Source organism: Mustela putorius, unplaced genomic scaffold, assembly GCF_011764305.1.
Source record: "Mustela putorius furo isolate JIRA1106 unplaced genomic scaffold, ASM1176430v1.1 tig00003932_pilon_pilon_pilon:0A:0A, whole genome shotgun sequence".
Classification (NCBI taxonomy): domain Eukaryota; kingdom Metazoa; phylum Chordata; class Mammalia; order Carnivora; family Mustelidae; genus Mustela; species Mustela putorius.
Window position 1 is genome coordinate 10069589 of NW_025422077.1, and position 12007 is coordinate 10081595.

Consider the following 12007-nt stretch of genomic DNA (forward strand, 5'->3'; position numbering starts at 1 on the left):
TCAGCGATATTTAACAGAAGCACTCATTCCACAGAAACAAGCAAAAAAAAAAACCACTAGAACAATGTGGTGTTATTTTGTACAACCCAGGGAATGAACAAGAATGGATGCCAGGGAAAATATTAAACAGCCATTCGACAAGGGTTTTTGTGAGGAAAACCCTCATAGGAGCATGTCCTCAAAAGAAGCAAATGTCAATGTCTCAGATACCCTAATCTCAGGACTCCACGCTTGTCCTTCTATGGTCAAAAGAGGACGGTGGCAGCTCTATGCCATCAACTCCATACTCCAAAGCCAAAAAGAATGTTTTATACATCTATTGTAAAAAAAAGAAGAAAGTTTTCCCAGTTGACTTACGGCTAGGGCCAAAGACACCTCCCCAAACGATGCCTTTACCAGTCACAAGTAAGGAGAATAAAATTACCAAAACTGTTCCTAATCCAGGCTTCCAAGAAGCTCCCTATTCTGAACAAAATAGAGTTCCAAAGAGTGAGTTGCTATGATCTGTGGGTTAATTCCAACTAGGGGACTGTTTTACACTGCTTGCAAGTGAAGAATGATTTTTATATTTTTAAAATGATTGCTTTTAAAATGGCTATGTAAGTACCCAAAAAGCTGAAAATATTTACTATCTGGACTTTTAAGAACATGTTTGCTGATCCCTATTCTGAAGTAAAGAAGAAAGGGAACAGTGATTGCTAGAGGGAAATCAGCTGTCTTTGGAGCCATTACTGATCTTTAAAATGATTCAAAATTGAATACAAAAATTAAGGTCCCTAACTTCCTCTTATATTTAACCTTATCAGTACTCTGATGCTCTGCTATTTATTTTTTTATCAAGCAGGCAGATGATACAATCAAGACTCTCTACAAAGTGGTCAATCTATTCTTTTTCCTTCCGCATACGTATTCTGAAATGGTTCAAGGTAATAAAATCCAAAATGTATGTGCCTTTCAAGGCAGGTGATAAATTTGTTTTAAAGGGCAACAGTAACCATTTTATAGGACTACAGGTCAATCCCCATTCTCTGATTTTAACAATGGGTCATCCGGCAGGATTTGCATTGCTGTTCTAATTCAGTTTCACAGTGAAAAAGGGTGATGTTTTATCACTGTGATCCCAGAGAGTTATAGGGAACTCTAATTGTTTAATGGTTCCCATAAGTTTGGATTTATTACTCTACTACCATTCTATAAGTTATATAATTGGGAATTGATAGTAATTCACTCTATTGATGGAGAAATATAGGAAAATAAATAACTTGAGCATGTTATCTACAAAATCTGTAATTGAAAGCACTGGATAAAAGGGCCAACTAAAGCCCATGACAACCTGAAAGTCAAGGCAACACTGTCTTTTTGTCCTCTTGGCTTCGGCAATTTTGACTCATACACACTGACAATTCTTCACTCGGTCAAAAAACAGGCTTACCAACATTTAAAATATTCTTTATTATGTAAGGATTAAACTTCTTAAAAAAAAAAAAAAACAACCCCCCAAATACAATCTAGTATTATGCATATAGTTAAGCACTTAAAAGGGTCATTCAAGCTGAGATAACCAAATAAATGAGATTGCTCACTCACAAGGATTCTTCTAAGAACTTACAAATTAGGGTGCCTGGGTTGAACCGTCTGCCTTCGGCTCAGGTCATGATCCCAGGGTCCTGGGATCCAGCCCCGCATTGAGCCCCGCATCGAGCCCCACATCGAGCCCCGCTTCCCCTGCTTCCCTTCCTCTCTCTCTGCCTGCCTCTCTACTTGTGATCTCTGTCAAATAAATAAATAAAATCTCTGGGGGAAAAAAAAAAGAACTTACAAATTAAATAGCTACACACACACACACACACACACACACGCACTGCTCTCTGTAAGTTTTGTATTTTTAACCTAAAAAAAAATGACAGATTTTATATATGCCATCATGAATTTATTATTCTTACTTTAAGGAGATACAATTTTAATTCTTTTTTTTTTTAAAGATTTTATTTATTTATTTGACACAGAGAGAGAGAGAGAGACACTGAGAGAGGGCATACAACCTGGGGGAGTGGGAGAGGGAGAAGCAGGCTCCCCGTTGAGCAGAGAGCCAATGCAGGGCTTGATCCCAGGACCCTGAGATCATGACCTGAGCCGAAGGCAGACCCTTAACCGACTGAGCCACCCAAGCACCTGGACAACTTTAATATCTATCATCTATCTATCTATCTATCTATCTATCTATGGAATCATCAACATACATACTTCCAGAAGAAAATAGGGAGTGTTACATCAATTTTTCTGATCAAGACTTCTTTAGACCTGGTCCTCTCTATTCCCCTCCATCACAATCTCTACCATAAGGATATGATAGAGGACGTCATCAAAGATTCTTACCATTCAGCACTGAGGAGATAATTTTCACCAAAGTACAGAAATTGCCTCAAATTTTAAGAAAAATGCTACATATAATGTGTGGTAATGTGTGGCTAGGGCTGGCTTGAGATACATATTCAGAAGATTTTAGAAGAAAAATGTATCTGGCAGTTTTAGAGACAAAACACATTTCCCTTTTCTCCCTTGTATCTAAAGATAGAAACCTGAGGTATGCATGTTTTTCTAGTTCTAAGTAGTAATTAATGATTTTCCTATGGGGGTAATTAGATAAATGATATAAAACCACAATTGCAGGGGCACCTGGGTGGCTCAGTGAGTTAAGTCTCTGCCTTCGGCTCAGGTCATGATCTCAGGGTCCTGGGATCAAGCTCCGCATTGGGCTCTCTGCTTAGCAGGAAGCCTGCTCCCCTACCCCCTCTTATGATCTCTGTTTGTCAAATAAATGGATAAAATCTTAAAAAAAAAAAACCCAAAAAACAAAAAACCATAATAGCATTTGGCCTGAAATATATAGGGTATAAAAGCATGATTCAAACCCGCCAAAATCCTGGAAACCAGCATGCAGACTATCAGGAAATGGCTGAGTGGAGTCTCTCAATATTTGAATCAGTGTGAAAAGCCTAGTTTCAAAGTGTTAACCTTGAGACTGAGTTCATCTCTCTCCTAAACTTAAAGCTATCATTGTCCCTATCACTCATTTGGTAATAAGATCACGAACTATTCTGTGGTATTTCTGTAACTAATCATCTATTGTTAACTCACACTGTAATTCTACTTTAGCTGTTGAACATGGGTCTATTTCAATCTGGATTTCAAGTAACCTCAGAATTAAAAACAGCCTCTGTATGCCTTTAGCTAGAATGACAATGTACTTTCCCCCTAAATCAGGCCACTTTGAAAGTGAAAGTGAAGAGGGAAAAAAAAAAAAAAGAAATGACAGGCTTTCATAAATCTGCAAGAAAGGAGTAAAAAAGATAGGAATCTGAAATAGGTCTATGTCCTGGTGGACAGACTATACCCCAGGGAACAGGTGGCAAGCACATTATAACCGTCTTAGCTTGAAGGTAAGAAACATTATCTTACTATTGTCTCTTTCTACAAAAATCTTAAAACACTAATTCTGTTGAGTACTGCTAAATCATTATGCCAGATACAATGTCCATACCCTGGGTCTACATTTCTGTAACTGGCTTTCTACAAGACAGTTTTCTAGGAAGTATTTTTCTTTCTGAAGCTGGATTCTATGCATGCCACCTGCCTATTCAAAATTTTCTAGTGGCTCTCCAAGTATTATAAGAGCAAAATCAAAACTCTTCAAATGAAACTATCAAGACCTTGTTCCAACACATCTGTTCCAGATTTTCATTATACTCTCCTTTTCAGTACCCACTGGACTCACTAACCATTAACTTCTAACTCCTTTGCCTTCCTGACTGAGTCATTATTTAAAATATATTATTTGTATTTTGCCAATTTCTATATATCTAATCCTTGAACATTCCTAGCTAAAATCCTACTTTTTTAAAAATGAAATTTCTCTAATCTCTCCCTCAGCCTGTTACTTCCACTAGAAGTAACTATTTTCTGAATAGCAGTCTACCTTGTATTTCTCTTATATACCTTGCTTTCAAGTTGACTGTGCTGGATAAGACTATTACTACTAGATCTTAAGTCTCTTAAAAGAAGACTCTTGATCAAATTCAAACTTCATATATAGCCTTGTAACATTGTAACAAGTACAGTGCTTTGTACAAGGTGGTGTTTGAAAATGGTTGGTAAGTGAATGGCTCATGAGAACAGTAAATTGGTAAATTCTGGTGATAGAGGATATTATTTTCATCATACTAATGTGTATACTGAGCAAACACTAGACTATTAAAATATTCTTTTTTAAAAGATTTAGTTGAGAGAAAGAGCATGAGCACACATGCATGCATGGGAGGGAGAGGAAGGGAAAGAGAATTTTAAGCAGACTCCCCTCTGAGCAAGGAGCCTCACACAGGGCTTGATCCCACCACACTGAGATCATGACCTAAGCCTAAATCTGGAGTTAGATGCTTAAGTGACTGAGCCATCTAGGTACCCAACTATTAAAATATTCTCTAACCGAAAAATATACATTCTTCTTTCCCTAGAAATGTGAAGGGAAAAAAAAAGTTAAATGTCAATGTCGACAAAATTGTTTAATACTGAAAATAACAGACTTATTTTATCTGGGTTAAGAGTATAATTTAATTTGATTTCAAAGCCTTTACAGATACAAAGTGTTGTTATCCATGGTAGGATGGATATAATTAAAGCCTCTCCTATGAGGAATGAAATAGACAAAATGAGCTAAAATTCTGATACAGTAATCAATATTTCACTTTAAAGGTCCTTCTTTTTTAAAAAAATATTTTTAAAATTTATTTTAGAGAGAGAGTGTGAGCAAGAGAGCGAGTGTGAGCGAGAGTGTGAGCGAGCGTGCACATGAGCAAGAAAGAGCGCACAAGTTGGGGGAGGGGCAGAGGGAGAGACAATGTCAAGCAGACTCCCTGCAGAGCATGGAGCCCAGTGAAGGGCTCCAGCCTATGACCCTGAGATCATGACCTGAGCCAAAACCAAGAGTCGGATGCTTAACTGACTGAGCTACCCATGTGCCCCATTTTAAAAGGTTTTTAATCCTTTACTGTGTTATGAACCTACTACAGAATATAAAATTTCTCTAAGAAGTTAAATTTCAATATAATTAGAAAGACATGAAACTAGATTGTTTACTAGCTGAACTCGAACTTATTAAAAGGGAACTCACCTCCTCACATGCCCTAACTGTCTAGAAACCAGTCCCCGAGCACAGCTGATGAGACTAGCGGGAGCAGATCCAATGGCCATGTGCACAAACCGCAGCCTTATTCAGATTCGCCCCTTCTTGTCCCTGAGACTAAGGAGAGACAGTAGCTGCAGGTGGTATATTTCTAAGCCAAAGACATGTAAAGGAGGGCCTGCAAAGCCCATATTTAGGCCATAGAGAAGTAAAACAAAAATACAGTCTATAAGAAGAATTAAACAGATGAACAAAGACCATCAAAGAAAAGAAACCCAAGCAACTGCAGAAAAAGAGACAGACAGGGAACGCAGTCAAGGTACCCAACAGTTTACAAATCTCTTGTTCTAGTCGTTTGTGAATCTCAGCCACAATTCCTGTAGATTATTTCTATGGTATAACAATACATTATCTCTAAAAAGTGGTAAGCATACAGTTATATAAGTATAAACAGATTTCCATTTATGCTTACTCTAGATTCAACTGATTTGTTACTGGTAATTAAAATGTGTCTGAGACCTGTCCCCTTTGCTCTTTACACTGATATGCTCAAACTGCAGATATCTGAACTGTAAGAGATACTTTAAATCTACAGCTTTAAATGCATTTTATTTAACATCTTTGGGCTAATATAAACTACTTATCAATCCATTTCTAGAAAGGCATTAATCAAGTCCTTGTAATGAGCTAACACATTTCCCCAAAGTGAGCAAAGACTCTTCATCACTTCTCAATGTGAGAAATAAGCCCATTTAATGCCAATTACTATTGACACAATTTCTTTCTACATACAATATAAATAAATCTGTCAAATTAAGACAAATGAACAATCAAAGGAAATTTCTCCATGTTCCACACATTTAACAGATGCTCTAGTAATGACAAAATAGCAGTGCTTTTATATATGAAAAAAGCACCTCCGAATTAAATCTTTCATTTTTAGGTGTTAATAATACCATATGCAACCGGGACAGAAGTTCTACTTAATAATGATAGCAGACAAAGCAGTAGCAGTAGAATGCCACGGTAGCTAACAATAATAAGAAAAAAACCTGCCATATGAAAGACTAAATCTTCATATCTCTTCCTATTTAGGCTTTACGGCAATCTTGCAAAGCTGGGGGTTGATAATTAATTTTTTTTAGAAACAGAAATTCACTCCACTATAAAAGTTAATTTTTCAAATGAATTGGCTAATACTCCCCGTTTTCTTACAACCTGCCTTTCTTTACTAGCCATTTGCTTTCCATCCCTTTTCTGAACACTGCCTGCTTGCCCCTCCAGATTCCTATCCGTCTTCCACCCTGCTCTGTGTCCTGGGAAACTCACCTAGATGGATCCTATCAGTGAATGCTTTTGGTTTTCTAAGTTCTTTTTACATTTGGCTAACGGGAGGCAATGGCAGGACACTGGTGGGCAGCAGGAGTGTGGGGGGTAGGGGTGAGACTTAGCCTCTCTCAAAGTGCTGTCAGGGGCCGTCTCCAAACAGCTACCTTCTTCTGCTTCCAGGGACCTCTCCCTTCCCTTGACCTTTCAGGCCCAAAGAGGATGTTTCCCCACTTGTTGCTATCCCTTGCTCATATCCTTAAACCTTGCCCACCTTTGAATATAATTCCCTTACTAAACTTTCCTCAAATTACCCATTTCATGTGTGCTTTTTTTTTGCCAAGACCCTAATGAATACAATTCTCTATCCCTGTATCTTTGGAACACCTCCTTCAAAAGCTGCCAAAGCCTTTTCACAAATATCGCCCAGTTAAATGGCATTGCCTAACTTGATTTCTTCCCGCAGCACTGATCACCTGTTGCTTCATCATATTCCTATTATACTCAATAGACATGTGATCGACCTGTCTATTTTCTCTTCCCATTGCTGCTCCTTAAACACAGTAATCTGCAAAGGTCGTTTCCTTAACTCTCAACTCATCTTTCCATATTTTCTCTACCAGGACTTTGCAATGCATGATCACTATACTGATGGCTTTCCAAAAGATCTCTTTAATCCTAGACTGTTATTCATACTCTAGTGCTGTTATTTTCAACCACTGGTTTTAGCTACATGTCCGTAACTCTAAGTACAAAATTATCAAGGTATAGAAAACCAGTATTTCTTTCTAACTTCTCACTTCCCTGAACTGACCACCAGTTTCCAAGTCCATTCTAGCATTCTATCCATTTCCATATATATAATTATTCCTTAATAAGTGGCTTTCATCTTTCTCTTCCTTCTCCATTGCTAATGCCACTAAATTGGATTTAGGATTAGCTTCAAGTCTGGTAGTTGCACAAATTTTCAAATTAATATCTTCCACAGTATCTAGCACATGGTCTTAATCATTTTGCATTTCAGTATTTGTTGAGTTAGTGGATCAAAACAAATTATAAAGGAACTGGTTTACAACTCTTTTATAAAAATTTAGATAACAAAGGGAAATACACAGTATGTTTGGAAAGACAAATCCGGAAAAAATACAATGCTCATATTTACAAGTAACTGAATACTGCTGGTATGCCAGGTACTAAACTATATACTCATATATGCATAGCTCATTTAATTTTTACACGTGTGCACATGTGGAGACACACACAAATGCTTATAGAGGAGATATTAACACCCACATATTACTGATGAGTCGATTACGGTTCCAGGAAATGAAGTTCAAGTTCATAAAACCAGAAAGTAGAGGACTGTGAACTAAAAAGTATGTCTTCTATGTTAAGTCTTAATATGTTTAGTTTACCATGCAGTGAACCTGATTATATTTATCATCAAGCTTTGAGCAAAAGAATGTTTCGGCTTATGTAAATATTACTAAGTTTTATCTAAGTAAGACAAATTAGTTAGTGGTATTAGAGCTCCCTATCGAATTCTCTGCCTTTTCTGATTTACTGGCCTTAGCTCGGGAACTGGACATGAGGAGGGTAGGAGGCAGGATGGCAGAGACGATGTAAGAGGGCGGAGCCCTAATTCAAGCACCGCATTCAGATGGTGCTTTTAGAATCCAATGGAAAGCATAAGTTGTCCAAAAGTCAACCTGGAACCATGAGTTCTCCAGAAAGGACATGAAGCAAGCAAACACTGGGGCTCAACCGTAGCTAAGCTGGGTTTTTACTGTGAGTTTTTACGAACACATTAGCCACCTGATAAACCAACCCTGAGGGCCAGCAGCCTGCCTGGGAACGGGCGTAAGTGAATGGGAGGATGGCAGCTGGCACTTGTTGCTTGGTTCATAACCCTGATTAAAAAGGATTTTTTTTTTCTATTTTAAAGTGCCTAATAGTAGGAGTTCTCGATTTAGATGAACTGTAGTGGAAAGACTAGGGAGGGTAAACAAGCCTGAAAGTCACTGTCTATCACTGATAGGCTGTTTAAAACTAGGTGTGCTCCACTGATGGACTAAGACATTATTGGTGAGAAGGTATTGTGAACACGAAGAGCAGAAAAAGACAGAACCACAGACCTCGAATCACGCTGACTGGGTCAGTTTATAAAATACTGTTATTTTTTATTGAAACTTCATGAAACAAAATGACCCATGGGAGACAAAAAATAGGTATTTTCCAAAAATGAAGGGCATTGTTCATGGTTTTTCAAGAACATTATAAATGCTGTAAGCTATTTTAAAAAATAGGTCAATGATAAACATACAATGCTCTTAAGTACAGCAGAGAGCCCACTTAGCTTAGTGTTTTCTGCTTGACAGAGCCACAAGACATTATGTATATAACAATGCCCTAGTCGTACCCTCAAAGCAGGTAATAAATCTGTAGAACTCTGTTCCCTTTCGTTCCAGTTCATCCTCACTTTTTTATATAAAAACACCAATGGTCCTTTCAAAGCAGGGATACCCAAATTTTTGAATTGAGAACCTTATGAGTGTAAAAATATTTTGAGAACTCATTCCATAAATATATGTGCTCATCTGTAAATTGTAACAAACAGTGCTATACCAATACATAATAGATAGATGTAAAACTTACAGAGAAAGAGAATTAAAATAAAGGATGGGAAAGAGATGAAGAAATTAAAAATTTTAAGAATATTTTAATTACTAGTTTACAAAATATCTTTTGGCTCAATTAAGAAAACCTTAAAAAAATCTTATAAAAAATTGTGAGGTAGATTTGAGGGTCTGATTGTAAGTTCATTTTCAATAGCTTGTCCCATTAATCACATTAGCTCGGAAGATATAACAGACATGTAAAGCCACTGAAAAAGGTGCATTGTTAGCACTACCTAGTAAATAAAAATGCTTATTTTTAATATAATTTACTAATTATAGTAGGGTTTTAACTGAAATTCTGCTAGTAAAATTGCATCTTTCTTGATGTTTTCTAATAGGTTCAAAAACCATCTAAACAGATTAAGGAAGACTTTCAAACAGGTTAGAAAATTGTGTTTTTCAAGTTTTTAAATTATATGTAGCTAAAATAGCAGAGTGATACATTTACATCATTTTTTGGCAAAAAAAAAAAAAAAAAAAATCCCCAAACAGCAGACATTTTCTAAAAATCTATTCTCAAATGTATTCTTCATTTTTTAAAGTTTCTTTGAAAATGCAGTCATTTTCCCATTTACTTGAAACATGTAGTATTTGCCTTCAAGGGTTTGATTATGTTTCTTTTTGTAAAAAGTAACATACAAGTAAAAAATACCTATGCACATGTCATTTGTCATCACAGGTGATGACAAATTTTCAAACTTCTTATTTTCATTAAAAGAAAAATAAAAAGCACAACTAAGTATGACAATTCCTGAAAATACTAATTCATGAAATAGCCAGATAACCTCTTGCTGCTCTAAGATTGTCATTCCCTTGGATTATCTCCAATGTTATTGATGAAGGACCCACCATTTAGGATAGTACCCATAAATCTACTCATTTGGGCATGTGAAAAGTACAATATGTCATGACATGCTGAAAGTGAACAGATGACTGAGTCTGTCAGTGCCAATCCCCTGCTACTCAGACTCCCATTCTTCCTCAGGAAACACCTTGAGCTGACTCTGACAGGCTGACACATGGACCTGATGAGTGAGCCAGCATCAATCTGTGTATTAAATATCAGCAAATGTTAATTTCTTTATTCAGAAATTAGGAAATTACTATTTTAGTAAATTAAAATTCTCATATTTTTTCCTGTCCCAATGGCTCATCTTGTATGTTCCATAGAATGTCTACACTGGAGACTTCTGCTTTAAAATATATACTCTTGAGGATTTAAACATTTCCAATTTCAAGTCACCTCTCAAAAAAACAACTAGTTTGCTTCCTTCCTCCCTCAAGTGATTTATAACTTCAGACAATGCCAACAAAAATGGTTACCCCAAAATTTCATATTTCTTTAGTGTCGAGGTTTTTTGAGAAAATTATTATCAATACCAGTTTGAAGGAACAAAAGTGTTCTTTAGAATAAGCAGCAATATTCTATTACTTACATAAATTATTCTGATAAACCATCAATGATGTTGACTATCAGAATCTATCAATTCCAGGGGTGCCTGGGTGGCTCAGTGGGTTAAGCCTCTGCCTTCGGCTCAGGTATGATCTCGGGGTCCTGGGATCGAGCCCCGCATCGGGCTCTCTGCTCAGCAGGGAGCCTGCTTCTCCCTTTCTCTCTGCCTGCCTCTCTGTCTACTTGTGATCTGTCTGTCAGTCAAATAAATAAATAAAATCTTAAAAAAAAAATCAACCAATTCCAGTACTATTGTAAAACAATGTAAAGTTAAATGGATTTTGAATGATAAGACCATAGCTACATTTTATCGCTTTACAGAACTATGGCACTAAAGTATAATAAAACACAGGTGATTATTTTCATTAGTAACAAGATTTAAATCAGTTTTAAAAGAGACTAGGTGACTTCAAATACATGGTAACCATCCTTTAGAAAATTCATTTCTCCAGGAAAATCAGAGAGAAGAGCAAGGATCTAAGCCGGGCTAGCTACCCAATTCCAAGTCTGACATCTCATTTCAGGGTGTGGCTTACCTTTGCTCCATGCTTATGTAGAACTTCCATGACATCATTGTGAGCTCGTTCTGCTGCGACATGCAGGGGAGTCATGAAACTATGGAGAGGAGAAAAGGAAAAGGAAATTTCCTAACTTTTGTTGCATTTCCCCTTTAAGAACCGCACAACTTCTTCTGCAATTACACTTACTCTTTATTCTTTTCGTTAACATTCGCTCCTTTCCTAAGTAATAGTTCTGTCACTTGTTTTCTTTTGGGATGCAGGGAGGCCACAGCACAGTGCTGCAAAGTAAACACAACTAAGTTAATAAAATAAACTTCAATTTAAAAGTACATTCCAGAATTAAATAGTATCTGCTGATTATTTAGAACACTGTTCTGTCAAAACACACTTATATATTTTACATTGTGGAGATGATCAAATTCTTTCTAGATACACTGGAAGAATAAGACACATGCCTTTAAACCAAGGTGAAATTATCTTAGTTAAGCACTAAGAGAGACTTTCTTATCCTTTGGACAATAAATAATTATCCAGTATATACATATTTGAAGGTGTCAGAATGCAGCCTCTCCAAAGCCACAGATACCCGCACCTGACCTAGTCAATCCTTCATGAGCTTGTCAGTCACATAAATCGATGGTTCTCAAACCCTGCCACAGAACTACTCCTAGCACTATAAGCCAATATGCCCAGGGACAGGCAAGAAGGTAATAGACTTGAAAAACTTTAGCGGAAGAAGTATTCTCAGAAATTTTACATTTTATCCTATATTTATACAATTTTTGTATTCAACTTGTTTTATATAAATGTTTGTATTAAAATTTTAAGAGTAAAAACCTACTTGCCAATG

General features: G+C 36.7%; 1 protein-coding gene across 1 annotated transcript in view; it reads right to left on the reverse strand.

Annotated features, from left to right (window-relative positions):
• Positions 1-12007, reverse strand: part of TNKS (tankyrase) — a 207911-nt gene that overhangs the window by 54229 nt on the left and 141675 nt on the right. Inside the window, exons 10-11 of the mRNA XM_004757809.3 lie at positions 11344-11435; positions 11173-11251 (exon numbers count right to left, since the gene is read on the reverse strand). Coding sequence (XP_004757866.1) covers positions 11173-11251; positions 11344-11435 — 171 coding nt within the window. The remainder of the gene's footprint in view (positions 1-11172; positions 11252-11343; positions 11436-12007) is intronic.